The sequence below is a fragment of the Remersonia thermophila genome, chromosome 6, assembly GCF_042764415.1.
Source record: "Remersonia thermophila strain ATCC 22073 chromosome 6, whole genome shotgun sequence".
Classification (NCBI taxonomy): domain Eukaryota; kingdom Fungi; phylum Ascomycota; class Sordariomycetes; order Sordariales; family Chaetomiaceae; genus Remersonia; species Remersonia thermophila.
Genome location: NC_092222.1, coordinates 1,136,829 through 1,161,671, shown reverse-complemented (window position 1 = coordinate 1,161,671; position 24,843 = coordinate 1,136,829). Strand labels below are relative to the sequence as shown.

At 63.0% G+C, this 24,843-nt stretch overlaps 10 protein-coding genes across 10 annotated transcripts; 5 read left to right on the top strand and 5 right to left on the bottom strand.

Annotated features, from left to right (window-relative positions):
- Positions 1–395: 395 nt before the first annotated feature.
- Positions 396–3,717, top strand: VTJ83DRAFT_6515 (uncharacterized protein; the record flags this gene model as incomplete). Its single annotated transcript, XM_071013235.1, has 3 exons — positions 396–549; positions 619–2,545; positions 2,616–3,717. 3 exons carry the CDS (start codon positions 396–398, stop codon positions 3,715–3,717), a joined length of 3,183 nt encoding a protein of 1,060 aa, XP_070864142.1.
- Positions 3,718–4,324: 607 nt separating this feature from the next.
- Positions 4,325–5,498, top strand: VTJ83DRAFT_6514 (uncharacterized protein; the record flags this gene model as incomplete). The annotated part of the gene is made up of 4 exons (XM_071013234.1): positions 4,325–4,497; positions 4,819–4,887; positions 4,991–5,171; positions 5,256–5,498. The coding sequence occupies 4 exons, from the start codon at positions 4,325–4,327 to the stop codon at positions 5,496–5,498; spliced, it is 666 nt and encodes a 221-aa protein (XP_070864141.1).
- Positions 5,499–5,679: 181 nt separating this feature from the next.
- On the bottom strand, positions 5,680–6,775 carry VTJ83DRAFT_6513 (uncharacterized protein; the record flags this gene model as incomplete). Its single annotated transcript, XM_071013233.1, has 5 exons — positions 5,680–5,826; positions 5,962–6,215; positions 6,291–6,417; positions 6,581–6,624; positions 6,703–6,775. The coding sequence occupies 5 exons, from the start codon at positions 6,773–6,775 to the stop codon at positions 5,680–5,682; spliced, it is 645 nt and encodes a 214-aa protein (XP_070864140.1).
- Positions 6,776–7,425: 650 nt separating this feature from the next.
- On the top strand, positions 7,426–8,616 carry VTJ83DRAFT_6512 (mitochondrial 54S ribosomal protein uL3m; the record flags this gene model as incomplete). The annotated part of the gene is made up of 1 exon (XM_071013232.1): positions 7,426–8,616. One exon carries the CDS (start codon positions 7,426–7,428, stop codon positions 8,614–8,616), a length of 1,191 nt encoding a protein of 396 aa, XP_070864139.1.
- A 289-nt stretch (positions 8,617–8,905) lies between these two features.
- Positions 8,906–9,716, bottom strand: VTJ83DRAFT_6511 (uncharacterized protein; the record flags this gene model as incomplete). Its single annotated transcript, XM_071013231.1, has 2 exons — positions 8,906–9,423; positions 9,512–9,716. 2 exons carry the CDS (start codon positions 9,714–9,716, stop codon positions 8,906–8,908), a joined length of 723 nt encoding a protein of 240 aa, XP_070864138.1.
- An 800-nt stretch (positions 9,717–10,516) lies between these two features.
- VTJ83DRAFT_6510 (uncharacterized protein) lies at positions 10,517–11,538 on the top strand (the record flags this gene model as incomplete). Its single annotated transcript, XM_071013230.1, has 3 exons — positions 10,517–10,628; positions 10,812–10,960; positions 11,056–11,538. The coding sequence occupies 3 exons, from the start codon at positions 10,517–10,519 to the stop codon at positions 11,536–11,538; spliced, it is 744 nt and encodes a 247-aa protein (XP_070864137.1).
- Positions 11,539–12,009: 471 nt separating this feature from the next.
- VTJ83DRAFT_6509 (uncharacterized protein) lies at positions 12,010–15,614 on the bottom strand (the record flags this gene model as incomplete). Its single annotated transcript, XM_071013228.1, has 7 exons — positions 12,010–12,183; positions 12,270–14,227; positions 14,299–15,091; positions 15,149–15,199; positions 15,261–15,392; positions 15,463–15,547; positions 15,613–15,614. Coding segments are annotated over 7 exons (3,195 nt in total).
- Positions 15,615–17,500: 1,886 nt separating this feature from the next.
- Positions 17,501–19,108, bottom strand: VTJ83DRAFT_6508 (uncharacterized protein; the record flags this gene model as incomplete). Its single annotated transcript, XM_071013227.1, has 3 exons — positions 17,501–18,000; positions 18,069–18,990; positions 19,094–19,108. 3 exons carry the CDS (start codon positions 19,106–19,108, stop codon positions 17,501–17,503), a joined length of 1,437 nt encoding a protein of 478 aa, XP_070864135.1.
- Positions 19,109–19,995: 887 nt separating this feature from the next.
- Positions 19,996–20,901, top strand: VTJ83DRAFT_6507 (uncharacterized protein; the record flags this gene model as incomplete). The annotated part of the gene is made up of 3 exons (XM_071013226.1): positions 19,996–20,033; positions 20,139–20,502; positions 20,659–20,901. 3 exons carry the CDS (start codon positions 19,996–19,998, stop codon positions 20,899–20,901), a joined length of 645 nt encoding a protein of 214 aa, XP_070864134.1.
- Positions 20,902–21,692: 791 nt separating this feature from the next.
- VTJ83DRAFT_6506 (uncharacterized protein) lies at positions 21,693–24,843 on the bottom strand (the record flags this gene model as incomplete). The annotated part of the gene is made up of 5 exons (XM_071013225.1): positions 21,693–21,846; positions 21,947–24,021; positions 24,105–24,365; positions 24,431–24,550; positions 24,625–24,843. The coding sequence occupies 5 exons, from the start codon at positions 24,841–24,843 to the stop codon at positions 21,693–21,695; spliced, it is 2,829 nt and encodes a 942-aa protein (XP_070864133.1).

Below are 24,843 nucleotides of genomic sequence, written 5' to 3'. Positions count from 1 at the left end.
TTTATCTCAATGCCACTTTCAGCAGGTTTCCGGGACACCGTGCGCCAAGACGCAGCCGTTCTTGGCATCCGTCGGTGCTCCCATTGGTCCGCGTCCGTTGGCAGCTCCACTTAAAAAGTTCTGGGCCAAAGGCGGCTCTCACGCTTGCGGTTCTCTCGCTCGGAAATCCATCCTTTGTCAACCAACATCAACGTCCTCTCACCCCTCCTCTCTCGTGCACGGTGAGAAGACATGGACCTTAACAACCTGAGCTGCCCCATGCTGCCATAGTCCACCCTGGTTCCCGTCTGCTCGATCTGCCCCATTCGCCCCCCGGATACGCACATCTCTGTCGCGTCTCATGAAAAGAATGAAATCAACGACCGGCCGCCCGCTCCGAGTCGCAATAGGTCCCAATGGCTGATGATACACGCAACGCCATTAGGCATGGCCACCACGCCAAATCCCATCGGATCCCCGCAGACGGCATCATCGGCCGTCTCACCTACACCCCCGCGGTGGGCAACCAGCCCCTGGGCCAGATCCGGAGAAATCGGGCCAAGGATGAGAGTGGGTGCATAGGCCGGCCGTAGATCATGTGCTTCTCGAGGCTCCTGGACTGCTGACGGGTCGATGTAGCGCCACGCTTCAAACAGGTGACGGCCTTTGAGCCATGGTGTCCCTCGTCCAAGACGGCGGCCCCGCCCAGCGATATGGGCCCGTTCCAGCTCGCCCGGTCCCAGAGGAACTGGCTGCTCGAGCACCACCCAGAGGCCTCGTTCCTTGGCGACGACATGGGCTCCTTGCTGCTGGAGGAAATCGCCGCCTCCCAGGCCGCAAGGGGTCCCGCCCCGGCGGAGACAACCCCTCTGTTTTCCGTGGGCGAGGTCGCCGACGTGAGGCGGGGCCAATCCTGCAAAGGCCATCCCGTCCTCGCCGTCGCCTCGGGGGTCTCGGGAAACGCCCTGCGCCTGATCAGCCTCGCCCAGGAGGAGTGGGTCTGGAACGAGGCCGACATCCGGGTTCGCCTCCACGTCCCGGACGCCAACATCACCGGCGAGTGTTGCCGGGATGCCGTGCCCATCTCGCTCGTCAAGTTCGCCGTCGACTCGCGGAAACCCGACCCCATCCGCTGGCTGCTCGTCTCCAACGGCGCATCCACCACCGTCTACGAGCCCGAGCTGCGCATGATACCCATGCCGGCCGCTCCAACGACCCGCCCCCGCGGCGCCGCGGCCGCGAACCAGTTCTTTGTCAACCCGCTCTTCACCATCCCCCGCGAGCGCACGGGCCCGGGCTTTCAAGCCGACGTCTGCTTCGCCCGGCACGGCCCAGGCGACGCGCCCCAGCTTGTCATCGTGGACAAGACGGGATGCTGGAGCCTGTGGGACATCGCGGGCCGCCGAAGCGCGCGCCCGCGAAAGCTCACCCCGGTTCTGAAGATGCAGGGCACTTGGGCCTCCGGCTGCGTCCCAAAGCTGCCGCCGCCCAACCCCATGGCGGAGCCGGAGCCGCACAGGGTCTTTTGGTTGTCGTTTCGGCCGCCGCCAGCCGTCTCTCGAGGGTCCAAAAAGAAGCGCTCGTCCCAGCCTCGCGCCGAAGCCGATGGGCGGCCCCGACGGCTGCTGCTGCTGTGCGGCCCCAAGGCGATACGCTTGTTCGACCTCGAGTCCCAGAAGCTGCATCTCGTCTCCCAAGCGCTCCTGCCCAGGGACACGCACCGGATCCTGGGGGCGGCGCCGTCGCGGCTGGACGCCGGCCAGGCCTTCGTTCTCACGAGCGCGTCGCTCTTCTGGGTGTCCGTCTGCGAGGGCAAGAAGGGCCAGCTGGCCCTGGACGTGCTCGCTTCGTGCCCGCACCAAAAAGACGTCAACGACCCGACCGTCCGCATGGACGTCTCGCCGGGAGCCTACGTCCGCGGCCAAAAGGCATGCTTCGTCGCCGTCCGCTCCGCCCGGGACACCGAGATGGCCATCTTTTGGTTCATCCAACCCGAAAAGGGCTCCCCCGTCCGCTACCACCGAGAGGTCATCTCCCTCAAGAGCCCGTCCAACTTTGTCGGCCTCCACGTCATGCCGGCGGGCCGTCGCATCGGCAACGAGCCGACCTCGCCCGCCGGCCGTTCCCTGCACAAGGCCGGGCTGAGGTTCTTTCAGATCCTGACCCTCGGCCAGGACCTGGCCGTCCATGGCGCGCTCTGCGCCTGGTCGGACGAGCCAGGGCTTGCGGTCCCGCCGCCGGATCTCCGGGAGCGGCTGACGAGCCACGGCAAGTGGCGGCTCAAGCTTCTCCAGAGCCTGACGGATGCTTTTGCCGTGCCCGATGAGTTTGACGAACGCATCGTGTTTGGGAAGCACGGTCTCGAGTTGCCGGAGCTGGAAAGGCTGGAAGGAGGGAAGCAGCAGCGCGTTGACATGGGGCTTGTGGCGCAGAGGCTGGTGGAGGATGCGGGTCGGGAGGCTGGAGAGGGACGGCAGGGAGGCTCTCAGAGAGGCATCGACCTCGACTTCCTGGAAAAGGCGGTCGAAGGGAGAAAACAAGACGGCTACATGCCTCGGCAGTCACTGTACGTTGTCTCGATGACGAGGCTCGTTCAGGCAAGCTTGCTGACGACTTTTTGTTGTTGTTGCTTTTAGGTTGGACCTCGCAGCGGAGCATCCCAAGGACCGCCTTTTCGAACTGGCCCGCCGGTGGGATGCCCAACAAGACGTGCTGCATCGGAGCGCCATCGACTGGAGCTTCGTTCCCGAGGCCCGCCGCCCGCTGATGGACTTTGGTCCGGATGATCTGCTCGACAAGCTCAAAGAGCTGTTCCTCGGGCTTCGGCCGGACGACGCCCCCTGCCGGGCTTCGCGGGAGAGAGCGCTGCGGGCCATCGCCGCAGAAATGTTTCTCAGCAACATCGGCCTTTCGTCGCTGCCGCAATCTTGGACGTCCGCAGAGACCGAGGCGCCGAGCTCCCTGCCATTCCCCAGCTCGCCCTCCATCCTGCCATCGTCGTCCCAGCTGCGACTACCCGGCTCGTCCAAAGGCAAAGGCCTGGCGATCCAAGACGCGTCGGACGAAGAAGACCGCGGCGACGCATCGGTCCTCCGCCTGCGCAAGTACGCCGCTCTCGACCCCTCGCCGACCATCCACGGCGAGACCGTCGTGGCCCTGTCGCGCTGGGATCTGGGCGCCGACCCGGACGACATCACGTGGCATCCCGGGCAGGACCTGGACGCCGAGGACGCCATCAACCGCCGCCGCCGCAAATGGGAGGCACGCCGCCGCAAGGCGGAGAGGCTCTCGCAACGCATCTTTGGCGACGACTCGCTCGGCAGCGGAGCCTTCTCGTCGTCGCAGTCCTTTGGCATGCCCGGGTCGTCGGCGCACCAGCTGCCCCCGATCCTCTCGACCCAACCCGGCGGGAGCAGCAGCCAGGCTCAGGGCCACAGCCAGGCTCAGGGCCACAGCCAGCCGCCGGCGCTGCCGTGGGGGTTCGCGTCGCAGCAGGTGCTGGGGACGCCGGGGAGGATGCCGTTTGGGACGCCAAGGGTGCGCGCGCCGTCGCCGCTTCGGAGGGAGTATCGCAGGGAGGAGGGCGCGGGGGGAGGGTCGCAGGAAACGCCGTCGCAGCCCAGGTCGCAGGTGTTCCCCGGGTTGTTTGGCGGGAGGCCGTCGTTTTCGCCGCTCAAGAGAAGCGTAATGAAGAAGGGCAAGAGGAAGAGCGAGGCTAGACTGAGCGGGTTTCGGTAAAGGGGGGGGGGGGGGAGGGTTATTTTTGTCTGGAAGGAGTCCGAGCTGGCCAAGATACCTTGTGATGACGGAAGAAAATGAAGCCATATTCATCCCATGTTTAACCAGCGAAGCTGTCCTGCCTTGTGTTATGAGACGGACTTCCGGGAAGCCTTGCTTGGTGTAAGCGGTCCTGTGAGGTAAGGCCCAGCTGGACTTGAATTATTATTAGTGGATGCAGTGCCTGTCCATGCAGACGGATCCGCCCCATGCAAAATTGTTGATGCACCTCCACACGTTCCACCGCTTGTGTCATTGATTCACTGAAACCTTGGCAACCGTCGTCTCATCATCTGAACGCAACCTTATCCGCTCTTCCTCAACCTCGAAGCTTTGGCTCTTGAAGCAGCCCCTGGAACGGTAAGCCACCAGCTCACCGCCCGGCCGTTTGGTGTTTCACTCTTCGGGAAACACTGCCGCCGCGAGGAAAACGGTCATCTCATCGGCGCAAAACAAACCCACCCCACCATCACCAACACCAACCCCGCAACCAACCCACAGTAGACCACCACCACCACCGCCACCACCACCAACAACAACAACAACAACAACAACAACCGGCCAAAGCATGTCCCACCACTGCCAGGACGAGCACGTCCACGGCCACGGCGAGCATGACCACTCGGACGACATCACGCCCGCCCTGCAGCACTCGCTGTACCAGCACATTCACTTTGACGAGGTGACGGCGTTGAACGAGGCGCGGCACGGGGCGGCGAGGGATGTTGTCAAGAAGACCTGGTGAGTTTCTTTTTTTTTTTTCCTTGTCTTTTTTTTCTCCTTTGGTTCTTAGTATTACAACCTGCTTCACCTTCATTCTTCATTCGCCGCCTGCTGCTGCTGCTGCTGCTGCTGCTGCTGCTGCTGTTGTTGTTTTGATGCTGCTTGTTTTTCGTTGGTGTCTTGCTCCCGTTGCCCCTGGTTGAGACTCTCTACCTATGCATCTTTCACAGCACCCGGGGGGTTGTTGGTTGGATCAAGACGGCGTTGGGAACGGGGGAGTTGTGACGGGCGATTTACTCATGCACACCTATGCACATGCACGCATGCGCACGCATGTAGGGCGGAACGGCTGCAAATAGAACCGGAGCTGGAGAGCGATGTCGATGAGCAGCTGATTGTAAACGTGCCGTAAGTGTGGTCACCCCTCCTAGAAGAAGAGAGAGAAAGAGAGAGAGAGAGAGGAAAAGCAACACAGCGGTGGATGAGATGACGAGGCTGACGGCGGGGCAAGATTCACGGGCCAGGTCAAGCTTCACTCGATCCTGCTGCGCACGTCCGACTCGCTCTCGGCGCCCAAGACGCTGCGCGTCATCATCAACCGCGACGACGTCGACTTTGGCGTGGCCGAGGAGACGAGCCCGACGCAGGAGTTTGAGCTGAGCCGTACGGCCGAGGTGCAGGAGCTGCCCGTGGTAGGGTCTCTCTTCCCCTTTCCCCCCCGAGCTTCTCTCTAGAACGAACATGGCGAGCTGACCCGCCGCGCGCGTGTGACCCAGCGCCGCGCGCGCTTCAACGCCGTCCGCCGGCTGGCGCTCTTCTTCCCGGACAACTTTGGCGACGGCGACGAGGACGTGACGCGCATCTCGTACATTGGCTTCAAGGGCGAGTGGATGGCGCTGGGGCGGGCGCCGGCCAACATCATCTACGAGGCGGCGGCGAACCCGAGCGACCACGCCATCAAGGGCACGAGCGTGAATCAGATGGGGAGCGGGATTGGCGGGCGGGGGCCGGGGGTGTGACGGATGGTTGGAAGGATGAGGAGGAGGAGGAGGAGGAGGAGAAAAAGGAGGCGGGCAAGATTGTCCATGGACATGAGCAACGTCAAGAAAACCAGACCAGCGTCTTGTCAACATGGCTTGGGCTGAAATTCGGGGCAACACCAACAGTCCCTGGCCTGTTTTCCCCCCAACCCCCTTACGCCTACATAAAATCGTCCTCCCAGTTCTCATCCCGGTTCTGGTTGCTGGTGCTCTCCATGTTTTCCTCGGTGAACAGGTCGTCGTACGCATGCTCCTTTTGCCACTTCTTCTCCGCGCGCTCCTTGGCGATGCGGGCCTCTTCCTTTTTCTGTCGGAGCCATGGCGTGTCAGCAGCAGCAGCAGCAGCAGCAGCAGCAGCAGCAGCAAATACAACAACAACAACAACAGAAGCAGAGGATAAAAAGAAGTAGGAGAGGCATGGAGATTCCGTCGAAGCACTCACCCTCGCCAGCTGCGCCGCCTGGTCCTTCTTGCGCAGCTCCCTCAGGTGGTCCTCCCTCTCCTGGCGCAGGTCCGGGTACTTTTCGACCTTGGTCTTGTTGAGGCGGTTGACGATGGCGTTTTCGCGCTGGGCCACCAGTACCCTCTTGACCTTTTTGTGGTCCTTGAAGCTGACCTGGCCGACGGCCATGCTGCCGTCCTTTTTGAGGTTGGACCAGGGGGTGTAGATGATGGTGATGTTGTCCTTTTTGTTTCCTTTATTTTTTTGTCATTCATTAGCATTGCGCTGCCCTTTCTACCTCCTCCCCTCGAGCTTGAGCTGCTGCGTACCCTCGATCGAGTTGGCCTTGGTCAGCTGAGCCAGGTCGGTGAGCAAGTCCTGCGGGATGTTCTCCCAGGTCTCGCCGTCGCGCAGGCGCAGGTAGATGTGGGCGCTGGACAGCTTGTCGACGTGGAACTAGCGATGGCGATGCATTCCCTGGTGAGCTTACGGCGATCGCCTCGGGGGAGAGAGGCCGTGGGGAAGAAGGGGGGGGGGGGGGGGTTGGTTTCCTACCCTGTGAGAGGTGAGAAGGGTGGCCAGGAAAGAGAAAGAAAAACTCATGGAGTCATGGAGCAACCCACCAGACATCCTCCTCCCAGCCATACTTGATCAGGTCCTCATCTCAATACATAAACCCGTGTTAGGACATTTGGTGGTAAGGGAAACATGCGAGGTCTCAAGCAAGATGCCATGGCTCACTCTCAAACTTGTCCTTGCCGACGTAGATGAAGGCCGGCGGGTCGACCACGTTGGAGGTGAAGTAGTAGACCATTTGTTTTGTGTGTGTATGTATGTGTGTAGTAAGGATGACGGTGTGTATCTGAGACGCACTGCTTGGTTTCCCTTTTGTTTTGTTTTCTTTGCTCTTTTTCTTGTTTTGGAAAGGGGAGAATGTAAGTCCGGGGGCGCCTTTGGGGGTGAAGACAAAGTGGAGAGGGAGGGAATGAGAGGCGATGGATGGAGGGTTGGTTGGAGAGGGTTGGAGAGGGTTGGAGAGGGTTTGGAGGGGTCTCTTTTGGGGGAAGATGGGGTGAAGGCGAGGGTTAGGGTGATGAAATGCATGACCCGTTTAGGAAAAGCGCCATCGGTCGTCCCTCTGAAGGTGGGACGGGAAGAGCCGCTTCTCAAATTTCTTGCCCGCCAAACACACTTGCAACACCACCACCACACCACCCACCTCGCCGTCGTCGTCGTCGAGGCTGGGATCCGACCATACCCCTAACCACCCACCCACCCTACGCCGCCACACCCATGCCGAAGCTCCCCGACCGAGTACGACCCGGCGATGATTGATTGAGCCCGCAGACGATTGACCTCAAAAAACAAACGGCCGACATCGACGGCTTCAACTTACCCCACCGTCTTTCTTAGACGCACACACACATACATACAACACACACACACACACACACACACACAACCATGGCGCCCCGGCTGCCCGCCCGCTGCTGGCGGCAGCTTTCGTCGCCATCCGCCCTCTCGCCGTCGTCGTCTCTCCTCTCCAAAACATGCCGCCTTCCGGCCCCGACGCCCGTCACCCTCTCCGCCCCCGCCGCCTCCACCTACCTCTCAACCGCCTCGGCCCGCTGCGCCCGGACCGGGTGGTCGACGCTCCCGCCTCGCACCGCCAAGCCGTACCGCTTCAACCAGGTCACCTCGGGCCTGCCCGCCCCCACGACGGGCCCCGCCGCCGCCCTCAAGCGCAAGGAGCGCACCACCCCGGTCCGCGCCGGCGTGCTGGCCGTCAAGAAGGGCATGACCGTCTTCATGGGCAAGCGCGGCGCGCGCATCCCGTGCACCGTGCTCCAGCTCGACCGGGTCCAGACCGTCTTCAACAAGACGCGGTCCAAGCACGGCTACTGGGCGGTGCAGGTCGGCATGGGCGAGCGGCACCCGGACAACGTCGGCGCCCCGCTGCTGGGCTACTTTGAGGCCAAGGGCATCCCGCCCAAGCAGGTGCTGGCCGAGTTTCGCGTGCGCGACGAGAGCGGCCTGCTGCCCGTGGGCGTGCAGCTCCAGCCGGACTGGTTCCAGGTCGGGCAGCGCGTCGACGTGCGCAGCAACTCGCGGGGCCAGGGGTTCGCCGGCGGCATGAAGCGGCACGGCTTCGCGGGCCAGGAAAAGAGCCACGGCAACTCGCTCAACCACCGCACCATCGGCTCCGTCGGCCCCAGCCAGGGCAGCGGCTCGCGCGTGCTGCCCGGCAAGAAGATGCCCGGCCGCATGGGCAACCAGCGCGTCACGGTCCAGAACCTGCCCGTGCTCCTGGTCGACAACGACCTGGGCATCGTCGTCGTCAAGGGCTGCGTTGCCGGGCCCAAGGGCTGCATCGTGCGCATCCAGGACGCCTGCAAGAAGGAGCCCCCGGCCCGCGACTTTGTCCAACAGGCCCGCCAGCGGCTCGAGGAGCGCTTCCCCGACGCCGAGGCCCACCTGCAGGCGGCCCGCGAGAGGCACCTGGAGCTCAAGGCGGCCCGCCGCGACAAGAGGATAGCCGAGCTCCTCGAGGGCGGCTTGACGGTGCCGCAAAGCCAGGCCGACGAAATCGAGCAGATCCTGGCGGCGGCGGAAGAGGAGGACAAGGGAGGACGCAACGCCGAGGTGATGGCTTAGATTTTGGAGGTTGGCATGTACAAGATCTTTTTTCCTTTTAAACACCGGATTTTGTCCTTTTTTTTTTGTTTTGTTTTGTTTTCATGTATCATACATGTCATGCCATACAGGAGCCCACAATGAATGTAGTAGTGTACAGTAGGGAGCAACCAAAAACAACCCAAAAAAAATGAGGGAGAGAGGTCCCGTCCGCCTCCCCTTCAATGATTCTGAAAGATTCCTCCTCCTCCTCCTCTTCTTTTTCAAAACCTCAGCTCGCTCAGATGATGACCGATAACGATGATGAGCATCACGTCGGCCTCTGCCGGAACCCTCTCGTCTTGGCCATGGCCCTCGCGTCGTCGCCGTCGTCGTCGCCGCCGTCGACGTCCAGGTAGGCGCCGAGGCCCCCGCCGTCGGCCCCCGTCATGGCCCGGAACGGATCGCCTTCCTCGAGCAGGTCAATCACCTCGCCGTCGTCCATCTGGAGGCTCCACTCGGTGGTCTCGAAGGTGCCCTTGGGGCTCGGCCGCACGCTGGCGAACCGCATCGTGCCCTCGCCGCGGGTCCCCTTGACGCGGAACCGCACGTCGATGCGCCCGTGCAGCTGGTTGAGCTCGCCGCCGATCCACGGGATGCGCCGCGCAAAGTAGATCTCGTCGCCCAGCGCGGCGCGCGCCCGCGGGGAGGTGCGCAGGGCGTACAGCGTGGCCGAGACGACGGGGCTCGAGAGCTTTTGGTAGTTGAAGATGGCGAGGGAGGCGACGGCGATGGTGAGGGCGAAGATGGGGAGGGTGCGGCGCCAGGGAGACCGGATTTGGTTGAGGCCTATGGTTTGTTGGGTTAGCATTTTTTTTTTTTTTTTGCTGTTGTTGTTTTTGTTCTTCATCGTAAGGCCGGGAAAAGGTATGCGTACTGGGCAGCTCGCGGTCGGGACGGCGCTCGAGGAGGGGCCCGTCGCCTTTCTTGGGGGCGGCCATGAGGGTGCGTCGCTGGGTGTGTTGCGGGCGGGGGAGCCGGGCTGTTGGTGGTGTTGTTGTTGGTGTTGTTGTTGTTGTCCTCCCCGGCGAGAGCCGGAGGGTTGGGGCACCCGCCCTGCGCTGGGCTAACCTCAAGAGCATGGCGAGGAGCTGGTGTGGTGGGTGGTTTTGCTGGAGCCGTGGTGAAGGTGCTTGTTCCTCTGTCTCAGCCCACTTTGGAGGGACCTAGCTTTGGATTTCTGCAGATTCGTTAAGCTGATAACTAACTGCCTCGAGAGGGAGTTGATATGCGACTAGCGGGTTATCAGGCTATCGAGCTCAGAGGCCAACTCACAACATCCTCTTGCTTCCCTTTTTCGACCTACCAAATCCCAGAGCCGTCTGATCTTCTCTTGAAATACACATGCCACAAGTTCCGCGGATCTTCTTTGTCTGACGAGCCACTTTGCCATGTCCATCACCAACCGACCCGCTCCCTGTTAGCCTCTTGGAGGAGGGAGATGAGGAAGAGGGAGATGGGAAAGTTGGAGCCAGGGACCTGGCCCGATCTGCCGCAGAGCATGAAAGAGTGTACCAGAAAAGCAAACTGTATATGTTTTTTTTTTTTTTTTCTTTTCTCTTCTCATGACTGGAATTGCAAAGGCGGGTTGTAAGCAAAGGCGACCTAAGTATAGTAGAAGAGCATCTCCCTATGCTACCGCTATATCCACTATATGTCTGCAAGTACACCTACTTACAGCGGTACACTGCGTATGGTGGATGCCAAGGGAAACCCCCCGGTCCCTGCATGGATCCCTGCATCGTCAACGTCATTCAACGTGCCCGTTCGGCTGCATGTCAGCCTTGCGAGCTACGCAGTACTTCACCTTCAACCAAACAGCAAAACCTCACGTTGAACCACCACCACCACCATCACCACCGCCACCACCGCCGTCACCACCATGGCAAAATCCACCCCGGCAACCCGTCTTCGCCGCACATTCCACTACCCTTCCGACGACGACGACAATGACGCCTCCACCCCTTCCACCCCCGAGTTTCTCGACGAACAAGGTACGCACCTCCACACCCTCACAACCCTCCTTACCTACCTACCTACCTACCTACCTACCTACCTACCTACCTACCTCCCAACCTACCCCGGCCTTATACGTCCAGCCTCCCAATCCCAACCAACAACCCACCAAGAAAAAAAAACCAAAGCTAACCTCACCTTTTTTTTTAACAAAAAAAAAGAGCAAGAATCCCTCATCTCCACCCTTGCCGCCGAAAACCGCGCCCGCAACGCTTCCCACGCCCGCCTCCTCTTCCTCCTCCCGGCCCTCTCCGCCGCGCCGCTCCTCCTGCGCCTCTTGCTAGGCTCCTCCCCCGCCGCCAAGACCGGCGTCGCCGACCCTCCCCGCGCCCTCCCCTCCTCCTCCTCCCCCTCCTCGGCCTCTCCTCCCTGCTCGCCACGGCCTGGCTCCTGGCCCGCCTCGAGCCCGCCGAGACGGGCTTCGCGAGCTTGGACGCGAGGTTTCGGGGCGGCGGCGTTTCGTCGTCGTCGTCGTCCTCCTCTTCTTCTTCTTCTTCTTCCGCGGCGGCGGGAGGTGGTCGAGGTCGAGGTCTCGGCCTCGGCGGGCTGGGCCTGGCGCGGCGCCGCTCCCGCTCTCACTCCCGCTCCGGCCTCCTCGGCGCGGGCGCCGCGCTGCTCCCGGCCGGGCTGCGCAGCAGGTCCCCGCTGGAGCGCCACCTGCCCGTCTTGAACGCGGCGCTCGCGGTGCTGGTGTTTTTGACGGGGCTGCTGGAGCACGTCAAGCTCGGGTCCGCGTCCTCGTCGCCGCCAGGGGGGGCGAGTCCCCTCCTGCTCGGGGCGCTGCCCGGGGTCGTGTACGGCGTGGTGGTCGGGGCCAAGGTCATGATGGCGAGCGTGGATCCGGAAAGGGAGCTGAGCGGGCTCAAGTATGGGTATAAAGGGGCGTAGCCAACCCGTTGGGTATTTAGGGAAAAAGACAAAAAAAAAAAAGGTTTCACGGGCGTTCGGGCGTTCGGGTGTTCAAGAGTTGGGCCCACCCGGCGTGGCCATTGTTGGAGAATGGAGCTCGAGCTACTCTAAGGACTATTTTTACAACTGAAGAAGAAGAAGAAGGGTGAGAGAGCAGCCCGTGGCGTCCAAGAGTCATCATGCGTGTGTATGTATGTATGGTATATATATATATATATATGTGTGTGTGTGTGTGTGTGTGTGTGTGTGTGTGTGTGTGTGTGTGTGTGTGTGTATGCGCGCGTGTGTGGGCACCTAGACAAGATCATTCGGTCCAATGATACCCCCTCCTCAACGACAATGATTCGTTTTGATTCGAGCGCACAGAGCCATTCGATCCCCTGCTCCGCATGGCTGTGGTGACCCCGGGATTCCAGGCCAGGCAGGATAGCCGTATGGAGGATGGAACCCTCAAACGTCGATCGACTCGTTAAACCGCAACACGCCGTTCCCCTGCAGCACTCCATCGACGCCCTTGGGCAACCTCGTGGGAGCCGCCGTATCTGCGTGCGCCGTCCCGGACCGATCCACCACGAGCGCCAGCCCGTGCGACTTGATGGCGTCTACCAGCGCCGGGACCGTGTCCTGCCAGATGCGAGGTTAGCCGGCCGTGCATGGTGGCCGTGGCACGACAAGAGAAAAGGGGGGGGGGGGGGGGGGGCAATGCTTACCAGTAACCTCTCGGAGCAGATCAAGCCCATCAGATTATTTGTCTGCGCCGTCCTTACCGCGTCCTTGATCGAGGAGCTCGCGCCTTGCCTGCTGCCCTTCTCTTCCTTCTTCTCCTCCCCCTCCTCTGCTGCCGCGCCTCCGCCATCCTCCAACCCCTCCTGCGACGGCCCCGACGTCTTGCCGAGATCGTTGCACAAGAACACGGGGAAGTTGGGCTGCTTCCAGTTGAGCGCCGCGCACACGCTCTCGTTGGACGAGCTGAAGACGACCGACCTCGCCATCGACGGCCCGTGCCCGTGCGGGGCGCCGTGCTGGCGCTGGGCGCGGGCGTGGTCAAACACGACGGCCAGCACGGCGTCGACCCGGGCGTTCAGATCGGCGCTGAGGCTGGGCGCCTGGAGGCCCAGGCGCTTGCGCTCGGCCGCCGTCGGGTAGAGCACCTGGAGGTTGACGTGCATGCCGCGCGGGAGGCGGGCGAGGGCGTCGGCGAGCGTGGTGCCGCCGGCGGTGGCGAGGATGCGGTGGACGGCGGCGACGTCGTCGGCGGGGAGGGGCTCCCGGAAGCCCGGCGCGCCGTCCGGGGAGCCCGCGGTGGCGAGGCGGAACTGGGCGAGGGCGAGCCGCGAGACGGGCACGTCGACGACGCCGCACCGGACGGTCCAGCGCGGCCAGAGGACCGGCACGCCGTCGGCCGTGTGCTGCACGTAGAGGCGCACAAAGTCGCCCGACAGGCTGGAGCCCGTGACGAAGGTGCTCGCCCCCGCCGGGCCGCCGAGGGTGCCGGACAAGGTGGGCGTCATGACGGCGGAGCCGCCGACCTGGCTCGTCGCCTTCCAGTACGTCTCAAAGTCGGTGATCTCGAGCGGCTTGCCCCGGAACGGCTTGATGACCTGGACGCGGAAGGTGATCTGGCCGATGGCGCGCAGGCGGGGGTCGAAGAGCGGCAGGCAGGCGACGCCCGTGTTGCTGTCGAGCAGGGCGCGGAACACGGCGGGCAGGGCGACCGTCTTGGCGATGACCTTGGCGCCGTAGGCCGGGAACACGTCCAGGTCGAGCGTGAACGACTCGAAGTTGTCCACCTGGAACGAGACGAGGCGCGTGTCCTCCTGGAAGGGCAGCATGATGTTCTTGGGGATCACGTCCGATGCCTTGGACGAGATGGTGAGGCGGGCGGCGGGGTACTTGCTGTCGTGGAAGAAGAGCAGCGGCGGCTCGTCCCGGACGTCGAAGCTGAGCTGCACGACCGTCTTGGTGTCGAGGAAGTTGTGGCCGTAGCGCCGCAGCGGGATGATGGGCGGCGGCAGCTCGAGGTCCGGGATGGCGTCGGCGTCGAGCGCCATGGGGATGGGCGCGCTGCTGCTGCCGAGGCCGAGCACGGGGGGCGGGGCGGGGCCCAGGCGCGCCGACGACCGGCCGCCGGGCCGCGACGGGCTCGCCTTGGGTCCCGCGCGGTCAAAGGGCGTGAGCAGGCGCATGCACTCGAGGTGGCCCTCCCAGGCGGCGTAGTACAGGGCCGGAAGGTCCTTCTCGTCCAGGATGTTGGGGTCGGCGCCCTCGTCGAGCAGGGCGCGGAGGCAGGGGACGTTGCCCTCGCTGGCGGCGTGCACCAGGGGCGTCCAGCCGTAGAGCTTGTCGATCTGGTCGAGGTCGGCGCCGTGGTTCTTGAGGAGCAGGAGCAGCGCCGTGGTCTGGCCCGACCTGGCCACGAGATGCTGGGGGTAGAGCCCCTCGGCGTCGGGCAAGATCCGGGCGCCGTGCCGGAGGAGCAGCTCGGCGATCTCCAGGGAGCCGCGCTCGCAGGCGATGTTGAGAGGAACGTGGTCCGTGTCCGAGACGGGGTCGAGGCGGGCGTTCCGTTCCAGCAGCCGGGCGACGCAATCCAGATGCTTGTGGACGATGGAGTGGATGAGCGGCGTGTAGTTGTCGTGGTCGATGAGGTTGATGGTTGGAGGGGCGGCTATGCAACGTCAGCCACGCAAACCCCATCATGTCTTGCCAAAGGGGGGAGGAGGGGGCACAAAAGCTTGCCTGCCAAGAGCGCGTCCATCATGTCGAGGCGGCCGTGGATGCTGGCGTAGTGCAGAGGCACGCGGCCGTAGACGTCGGTCCTGTCGGCGGCCACCCCTTTGTCGAGGCCGTACCGGAGAACAAAGTCGTTTCCGTAGATGGCGGCCTGGTGCAGGCAGTTGCGCTCGTTGATGTCGTCCTCGGACTGGATGTCGACGAGGCCCGTGTCCAGCAGCAGCTGCAGGGAGTGAGCGGGGGCGCCGTGGACGGCCGAGAGGAAGGTTCGCGTGAAGCGCTCCATCAGGGAGGCGTCGGCGGGGACGGCGGCGGACTGCATGCGGGCCAGCAGGTCCTTGAGCGCGTCCAGGTCCCCCGAGAGGACCGTGTCGAGGAGCAGCGTGTCGGCGTCCCCCTCGTCCGTGCCGGCCAGGGGCTGGGCGCTGACGACGTGCTCGGGACGGGCCTCGAACGAGATGGCCTCGCCGTCGGCCCAGGCGCCGATCTCCTGGAGGCTCGTGGTGGCCTGGTCCGACAGCTCGCTGATGACGGTCGCGTTGAAGAAAGGCTGGACCTCGACGGCGCGCGACAGGTACAGCTCCTTGGTCCTCGACTTGGACGTCTTGTCCCACTTTTTGAGGATCTTGGAGAAGGCCGTGCCGTTGACCTCGACGAACTGCTGCAGCTTGTCGAGGTCGTTGGCAAACTGCTGGAAGCCCTCCTGGAGGGTGGTGAGCTTGGCGGAGCGTCGGGCCGCTCCCTGGCGGGACTGCAGGACCTTTTTCTTGTCGAGGAGGGTCTTGAGGCGGACTTTGAGCTGCGGAGGTCAGCGGCGCGTTCCTTGAGAAGGAGGGCGGCGGATAAGACCATATACCTCGGCCTCTTTTTGCAGGTAAAAGGCGTTCACCTTTTCCAGCTCTCTCTCCTGAAAGGGCGTGAGCACAACCGCGAGACATGAGGGGATCCTGGGGCTTGGGCGTCCGAACCAGCTGGAAAAAGAAGGTGGCCTTGTTGGCCTGCAGGGCCGCCTGAGAGTCGGCGGCGCCCAGGGGGGCGGCCGGGCGCAAGGCGCCATCCTGGGCAGGCAGGAGAGGGGTGGCCGAGAGCTTCTTGATGAGCTGTGCGGCGTGTTAGAGCGGTCGCGGAGGCTCACGGCATCGATCCTTGGGAGATGGGGACGGACGGCACCTTCTTGAGGGCCTTGTAGTTCACAAAGCTGGCAGCATACTCGGGGATTTCGAGCTGGCGCTTTTGGATTTGCTTTCCGAACTTCCTTTGGGCCGGGGTGAGCGGGAGAACGGGCTTGTCAGAGGCAGTGGTGCTCAACCGTTTACTCACATGGTGCGTCAACCATCGGTGCCGGGGTTTCGGACCAGACAGCTTCAGGGGCCTCTTTTGGAGAGGATGGCCTGTCGATGGCCCAGGCGTACCGGTGAATGCGATGTCGGGTAACGCCGGAGGGGCTGGGCACGAGTGGTATGTGCCTAGGCGAGAGAGCCGGGACCCAGATGTCGCGGGTCCTCAGGATGAGCTCGGGAAAAAAAAACGAAACAAAACAAAAAAGATAACTAGAGAATCAGCACCCAAATCTGACACCGATGGGCAGCAATGGATGGAGGATCGCTGCAAGGGCAAGGAGGTGCTGCTGCTTCTGCTGCTGCTGCAGGTTGGTGTCAGTTCATGTGGACGAGATAGATTGGTGCCGGGGCGTTGGAGGGAGCGCATCTCGCTTGGTTGGAACTTGTAGATGTCCGACGTGCTGGAACCAGGGAACGAGACGACCGTGAAGACCATGACGCTCCGTTGGAATCATAAAAAGAAAAACCAGAAATTGTACAAGCCAAAGGTGGGGGGGGGGAAAGACACTTACTTGGGTACATGAAGCTCCGGTATCCCGCTTGGATGTTGTGCTTTTGCGGCCAAACCCAAGGGCACGGACGGAACCGTCGTTGATGTTCAAGTCGGTTGATTGAAAGGTGCCAAAGAATGGCCCGGCCGGCCAGGCCAGGCCCCGTCTCGGGCGGAGCGGGGCCATGACCAGAACGTACCGTGTACCGTTAGTTACCTGTGGTAACGAAAGAGGGAAATCCGATACGGTACGGAAACCGGTGGAAGCGGGAAACTCCTTCGGCAGCTATCATGAGCCAACAACAAGGAAGAAAGAAGCAAGGGAGCAACCATGAGGGGCTTCTGTTTTTTTTTTTTTTTTTCTTATTTTTTTTGCTTCTCGAGAAGAGCATCCTATCGTCTCAAAAACGGATTCCCAGACTGTTTTTCTATTCTCATCAACCCGTCTCTAGCATGAACGTCATGCCATGTTCTGTCACCCAAGGAGATAACGATCCTCAACGTCTTGGACGCGACTGGAATGTGTGCTCACTATTATAGTAGGGAGTAGTTAATAGGTACGTAGTTATTCCATACCGTATCGTACTGTCGTACTGTACTGTTACACCGTCACACACCCCAGAATTGCAGCCTCTACGGAAAACGAATGCTTGTCCCTCTCGCACACCAACCTGCCCCCCCTCCCTTCCAACAAACTTTGGGGATACAACAGGACGAGGGCGGCTTCGGGACGCCCAAAAAAAAAGACAACTCTGCTCACCTGACCCTCACCTCCCCCCCCTCTTCCCAGCAGCTCTCGACTATTTTTTTTTTCGCGTCGAGTTGCAGCAGGTGACGTGAACTCTTTCCGCCGGAGGTACCAGTGTGCACCTGGGGAACCGCCAATGGGGTGCCCGCGTCGGGCCATGTGCCGGTTTTCTCGTGCATCAAGGCTCGAGGCTGACACGGACGGTCCAGGGGCAACGGCTCCGCATGCATGGGTTGCGGGCAGAGGGGAGAGTGGAGAATGAGCCTCGAGGGACCGGGAAAGGCTTCGATCGAGTGCTGGAAGCGATCCCAAGCTTGGCCCGCTGTTTTGGGGGGGGGACGTTGGTGGTTGGTTGACGTCGTGTCTTGTCTTTCTTCCCCAATCCCGCTCAACACGACGACGGGGAGACCCCACATCCTATTCCACCGATGGCGATGGCCTTTGGACACACGCACGCACGCACGCACGCACGCACCGGGCTCAGGGCTCAACCATGACGTTGGGAGGAGAAAAAAACAAAAGAGAGACGTTCGCAAGCTTTGCTCCTTTTTCCTTCCAGCATTCAATCCTCTCTCCGTATCAAAAGACCCCATCGCCAAAGAGCCCCCCCTCTTTCCCCCCCCCCTGTATTTATTTCCCACCATCCTTGCTACCTCCGCTTGCTTTGTTCTTATCCTCCACGAGGCTCTCGGCCATGGCGTCCGCCGTGGCCTGCTTCAGCCTCTCGGTATCCTCCATCTTGATCCCCCCGCTGGTCCCCGGCCTATCCTTGCCCAGGTCGCGCTCGTCGTCGCTGTCGCCGAGGCTGAACGGATCGTTCTCGGCCTCGGCGATGGGGTTCGGGTCGACCGGCGACAGCGGCTGCCACTTGCTGGATTTGGCCGCCGCCGCCGCCGTCGGGGCCGCGCCGCCGGAGCTCGCGCCGGCGCTGGCGCCGGGGCTCGTCCGGCCCGAGCCGGGGCCGAAGGCGGCCCGGTGCGCGGCTTGGTAGGCGTCGATGTCCTCGACCGCGTCGCGGAACGACACCTTGCGGCCCTCGCCGGGCCGGGGCGACTTGGAGGGCGCCGGCGGCGGCGGCTTGAAGAGGTTGGGGTTGCTGCCGCCGTAGGAACGCGGGTCCCGGACGGGCGCTACGTTTCCCAGTTAGCGGCCGGGCCGGGGCCGTCTTTGTCACGTTGCCGAAAGGGGGAGCACTTACTGCCATCGCTGTGGAACCTCATGCCCGCAAAATCGTCGCTCAGCAGCTCCGGATCCGCGTCGTAGCGGTCGTAGTCGGCGCTCCGCCTCGCCTGGTCGCGCGTCGGCCGGCCGAGGAAGGAGCTGCCGGCCTGTTGGTTCTGCCGATTCCGCTCTTCCTCTTCTTCGTCAAACGTCTCGTCGATCTTCTTCTTGAGGTTGTTGAACCAGGCGTTCACCTTGGTCTGCGTCTCGAAAAACCCCTTGCGCAGGCTCTCCTTGATGACGGGCAGGTCGTCGTCGATGAAGCTGTGCTCGCGGTCCAGCGAGTCGTCGCGCCGGTGCGGCGGCCGGCCGCCGTGGTGGCCGGGATGGTGGCGGTTGGCGGTCCTCGCCTCGTACGCGCTCACGCTCTCGTAGTGCTCGGCCAGCTGGCGGGCGTACAGCTCGTCGGCCTCGAGCTGGGTCAGCGGGGTGCCCCCCGTGACGCCGGTCGACTGCGGCGCGGCGGGCCGGGGAGGGCGCGGCGGCGGCTGCTGCTGCTCCTCGTGTTCCTGTTCCTGCTCGCGCGCCACCGCGTCCGGGTCCGTCATCTCGAGCAGCGCGTTGAAGGCGGCTTCGATGCGCCCGCCGCTGGCCCGGAGCACCGCCCGGATCACGGCGTCGTCGACCGTCGGGAAGGCTTCCTTGAGCGTCTGCTGCTTCTTTTGCTCCTCGGTCAGCGGCCGGGGGGGCTTGGGCGGAGGCACCTCGGCGGATCCGGCGGCGTCCGAGGTCGTGGCGGTGGCGGTGGTGGTCGTCGCGGCCGTCGCGGCCGTCGTCGTCGTCGCGCCGGACCGGGCGGCATCCTCGGTGCCCGAAGCTCCGGTCTCCTGGACGTCGTCGTCATCCATCTCGAGAGGTCTTGCTGTGGTGGGAGATTCAGGCGCCGGAGGCGTCTTGGTCTGTTGGGAGACGTGACGGACAAGGTAAGCCAAGACGCTCATGACAGGTGTTGGGTCAAGGGGGAGGAAAGGGGGAAAAGGGGGCAGGGAGAGGGTGGCTTACCGCTTCTGCCGACATTGTAATTTCGGATTGTGGTGATGCTAGGGAGGAGGGTGGAGCAGACGAGGGGATTCCCAACAGCCCGGGAATGTTGCCGACAGCCAAAGATGGGAAGAAGGGAGGCAAGAATGTCGACCGTAACCTATGTAGAAGGATGCGTGTGTTTGCGCGTGTTTGGGAATCCCAGGCCTCCCCCATCCATGTGCTAGATTACGTCGCCCCGCCTTGGACCTTCCCCCCCCCCCCCCACCCCACCCAAGCCGCGCGCCGCATGACGACGACTATCGATAACGTCACAAGATGCGTTACACAATGCCTTGGGAGGAATCTCGTCAAAGTACAACGGAACCTACTCCCGATGGCCAGGATGAAACGGGGAATTCTGAAGGGGTCCGGTAATTATGGTCCAGGCCAGCCTCGGGGGATTTCTTTTGTTAAATAAAGCTTTTGAGGTGCATCTGTTTACTGTAAGGTCCTACACAGACAGAGAACCAATACACAGTAACTACCACAGTAATTACCTGCCGCCTCCCCCACCCCCCGGTCAGGCCAGGTACCGTAACGTACGGCTTGGAACTCGTCAAAGTTACTACTACTATATAGTACAGTAGACGGGCGCATCCGTTCTGCAAGCCCAACCACCCCTGTCGAGCCGCGTAGTGACGTCGGGGACTGTCTGACCAACCGCGCCGAGGCTGCCCTCGGTGACCGCCAACCTCCATCCCCCGCCATCCAGACGGGATCCAGCGCCAGGGCCGATACGGACGGACTGGACGCTTGTACGACACACGACACATCCAGCCGCGCTCGCAGGCGCTCTCTCCTCCTCCTCCACCGCTGCTCAACGACGGCTTTTTGTTTTTTTGTTGTCGCCGTCGCAAGCTCCCAATGTCCATGCCGCCACCATGGGGAACTCGTCCAGCCGGATAACGGCTCAAGACCAGTTCGTCCTCCTCCTCCTCCTCCTCCTCCTCCTCCTCTTCCCCTTCCTCTTCCTCCCTCCCGACGAACCAACTAACCATATCCGCCCTCTCTCCCCCGAATCCAGAGCCATCCTCGATCTCAAAAACCAGCGCGACAAGCTCCGCCAGTACCAAAAAAAGATCACCCACCTCACCTCCCTCGAGACCCACGCCGCCCGCACCCTGCTCGCCAGGGGCGACCGCGCCCGCGCCCTGCTCGCCCTCCGCCGCAAAAAGTACCAGGAGTCGGTCCTCGCCAAGACGGACGCGCAGCTCGAGCAGCTCGAGCGCCTCGTCTCGTCGGTCGAGTTCGCGCAGATCCAAAAGGACGTGCTCTTTGGCCTGCGGCAGGGCACCGCCGTCCTCCGCGAGATCCACGCCCAGATGGGCGGCCTCGAGAACGTCGAGAAGCTCATGGGCGAGACGGCCGAGGCCATCGCCTACCAAAAGGTGCCGTCTTTCTATTTTGCCCCCCCCCCCCCCCCCCCCCCCCCCGTTCCATCCTGGCCTGGCCTGGCCTGGCCTGCAAAGAGGCGTGAGAAATCAAGAAAAGCAAGAGCAAGGGAAGCAAAGAACCGTCGTCTAACCGCCTCCCGCCATCTCCAGGAGGTCTCGGAAGCCCTCGCGGGCCGCCTGTCCGTCCAGGACGAGGAGGAGGTCGAGGACGAGCTGGCGGCGCTCGAGGCCCAGGTCGCCGCCGCCGCAAAGACACCGCAAAAACTGCCCGACGGCATGCCCGACGTCCCGTTGCGGCTGCCGCAGCCGCCGCAAAAGGTCCCTGCCGGGGCGGCCGAGGAGGAAGAACCGCCGGCGCGGAGCCAACCGGAGCGGCAGGCCGTGCCGGCTTGATCTGCCTACCTAGGTACCTAGGTTCCTCGCTTACCTGAGGTGTGGTGTGGTGTCCTCGGCAGAAGGGGAGGGGGTGTAAAGATGGCGTAAGAGCGGCGGCGGCGGCGTTGGGGGAAGCAGGAGCAAGAGTTGAACCCGATCAACTCGGTTTTTTTCTTTTTTCTTTTTCCTTTTCTTTTCTTTTCTTGGTTTGTCATGGCATGAACGGCGTTTGGGCGGTGTTGCAACCAGTGCGTGGGCGGTTGACATGCATCAAGTATCCATGTCGTATCTAGACACGAGGTAAAGACATCCTCGGTTCGAAATCCATCAGCTAGGTTTCAATCAAAGCTGTCTTTGGATCTCCTGCAGCGCCCCGATAGGTCGTCTCGGCGTGGTGGTCCGACACATGTACCAACGTCCAACATCTCGAACCTCGCTTCCCTTTGCTCCCAAACACCGATGCATCGAATGCTATGTACAATGCCTACAATGCCTGTCGATGAAATGCCAAACATGGGGGGTGGAGGGGGGGTATTTCCGAACACCATTTCCATGCAGCCAACCCCTTCATCTCGCTCCAACAACCGCAACTCCGTGTGTAAATGCCAACATTCGGCCAAGAACGTCCTCAGGGCGGCCAACCATACCCCCGAGATGCTCCCATGCATCTCTGTGCTGATAAGATGTATACGTATATAGTAGTACTCTGACAATCGCCCAAGGTCCTACCTGACAAGGCAAAGAAAAAATCCGAATGGCGCGTCATCGACTCCTGTCGATGCAGCTCCCTCGGTCATCCAAGAAATCACCTAGTCCCTCCTGGGAATCGGTTGGATCGTTCGCGATCGCTGGGGCAGCGGCCCCGAATGCGCCGCAGGAACCGCGTAGCTTGAGGGCGAGTCGTACGTCACGTTGGTGGCACCGTAGGCAGAATCGTGCTCCGCGTAGCGGCGAGCATTGACGCTGTTCGTCATGGTGTGGTTCATCAGTGTCCATCGTAGGGTTGGGGGGGGGGGGGGGGGGGGGGGGAGCAAGAGGACAGACAGACGAATGATCGCATTACCTTTCGTGGACGCGAACGTATTCGATCCCGACGGCGCGCTCTTGCTCGGCCGGATACCTGACGGGTCCATAGCCGGCGCTCGGCGGCGGAGCACCAGCAGCATGGTCCGGCCTGGGAACGCCGCCGCCGCCGCCACCGCCGCCGTCGGGAAAGCGCTCGGCGTACAAAGGCTCGGGTTCCCAGAGGCTCCTGGCCACGGGCTGCACGGGACGGGCGTACGCTTGCTGGCGAGCCTCGTAGTCCGATGCGACGGGGCTCGGGCGCCTGTCGTGCTGCCGCGGAAACTTGTTCGACACCACGATGATGTCGGGGCCATCCCGTGGCGCGTCGGCGTAACGGTCAGCTCCGGCGTCAAGCGCCTGCGTCCGGGATCGAGACCAGCCGGGGCCTGCCTGGCGGGGATCGGCCCAGGAGTCCGGAGCCGCCGCACGATCGCCCACGGGGGCGCGTTGAGGATGCTCTGCTCGCGGCAGCCAAAGCTGCGAGGGCGCGTCGTCCGTCGCGACCGGGGACGCCTCCGGTCGACGGATTCTTCCGTCGCGGTCGATCCAGGCGAACGGCGGATGCGGCTCGTGAGCTCGGACCGGCGGCGCATACGCGTCGTCCATGACGATCGAGCGCGCCTCCGACCTGAGGCTTCGTCCGTCGCGGTCGAGCCAGGCGGGCGGCGCTCTCGGCTCATGCGGTCTCGCCGGAGCGGCATCCCTCCATGCGGAGGGATGCTGCATGCTCGCTGCAGAAGGCGAGGGGCCCGTGCCGCGAACCTCTTCTTGCTGCCTCCTGGCCGGCTGCGGATTCAGATGGATGAAGGGCTCTGCGAGGTGCTCGGGGGCAGGGCGGCCTGCCTCGGGCCGCGGAGGGAGCCTGATGAAACCCTCGCCGGAGAAGGCAGCATGGGAAGGCTGCGGCGGGGTGCGGGTTTCCACGGCTAGGTAGGTGCGCCCTTGCATCACCTCGGCCAGCCTCTCCGAGTGCTGCAGAACGGCCTGCCCAGGACGACGGCTGGACGGCTGGAAGCGAGAGTACGGGGAGGACTCGGGGGACGCATGCTCGACGGATGGGACGAGATAGTCCTTTAGATCCTGGCCTTGGTAGCTGACGCGCTCGACCTCGGCCGGCGCGGCCAGCGGCGGACGGGCCCGGGGGGGTGGCGTTTCCCGGACGATGGTCATGGGCGATGCCCGGTAGGGCTCTCGGGCGACGGCCGGCTGCTGCCGCTCGCCTCCGGCGGGCAGCGGGGTCCCGTACGGGCGGCGAGTATAGTACAAAGGCTCCGCGCTCCCGCCGCCTGCCCAGGCGGGATGCTCCGGACGGCCACGGTCGGCGCGTAACCAAGACGGCGGGTCGTCCACCGAGCGGACCGCGCCGCCCGGATGAAACGCCTCCTGGGCCTGTTGTTGTTGTTGTTGCTGCTGCTGCTGCTGCTGCTGCTGCTGCTGCCGTCGTCGCTCCAGAGCTTCATCCAAAACTGCCTGGTAGCGGTTGAAGCCTCGCCGACCCCACTTCGCTGCCCTCCTATCCTGGGTCGAGAGTTTGGTGATCTTTTGAGGCGCGTGGCTCGCCCGGGGACGCTCCTCCGGCCCGGCGTTGTTGGCAGGCCGGGAAGCGGTCGAGGCGCTGACCGGGGTCATGTTTGTCCCCGCCGCCGACCTCTCGTCGGCCGCGGCGCGGTCTGCCGGGATCTCCTCGACCGAGGAGCTCTCGGATGACGCCTCGTCGTCATCGCTGCTGTCTTCTGTTTCGTCGTCGTCGTCGTCATCGTCGTCCGAGCCGTCGGATTCTTCGCTCTCCGAGTCCGAGATTTCAATCACTTCGCAGAGGATCTCGTCGAGCTGGTCCCGTCCGGTTTCCTCGTCTCCCCGCCACTGGAGCAAAATGTCGAGGCACACGGGCATGACGGCTTTCCTCACCATGGCGTAAGGCGCCTTTTTCTCCTGGAGCAGCTCGTCGTACCTGGTATGGTTGTGCCGAATATGCGCAAGCACCGCCAGCTGCACGCGCTTGGAAAGCGTCAGATGGCCGGCGAGCCCGACCCGACCGTCCTTGCCGTTCTTGACATCTTCTTCGGACGCAGCCTAGATCGCAACGTAAGATGGCTGGACGCTCCTGGCCTCGGCCGGGCGCCGGGCGTGCGAGGGCGCGAGAGCAGGTCACGTACCTTGTTGAAGGCGTGCTCGATGATGGCCTGGCGGTCCGGGTTGGGGATGCGCGGGAACAGGTCCCGGATGGCCGCGTCGGCCTGCCGGTTGATGTCTTCCTGGCTCTCCGGGATGGGCTCGGGAGCCAGGGGGTTCGAGTTGAGGCCCTTGAGCTCGTCTTCGCTGAGCGTTGAGCGCGCCTGCTCGACGATCGACTGGCGAATGTGGTGGCCAACACGGTCCACGTGACGGCTGAAGTGCTCCGACTCTCCGATGCCGTCCTGGGAGGAAGAGGTTCTTGTCAGAAGCCGCGGGCGGCGCAAAGGGGGGGCGTGCGTTGACCAACCGTGACGATGAAGATCATGGCGTCTTTCTCTCTCGAGAGCTCCTTGCACGCCTTGGTCAGGGCCGGGTTGCCTATGGGCACAAACTCGAAGCCCGGCGGCGGCTCCACGTTGGTGGTGAACTGGGGTTGGGATCGGGCCAGGTTAGCAAGGCGCGTTCCGCGCGGCTCCCTCCAGAGACGGCGGGGCCCGGTACCTCGATCTCGAGCTTCTTCTTCTTGTCCTTGTTTTCGATGAACTCGAACCACGATTTGTGCTTGGAGCTGATGTGGGGCCGCTCGCGGCGGACCACCAACTCCGGAGGCACCGGGGCCGAGGGGTCCAGATACCGGGCGCCTCGGCGGTCTCTTTTGTGACGCTCCTTGGCATGGGAGCCCGAGGCGGGCCCCGGAGCGGCCTTTTTTGCTTTGCCCAT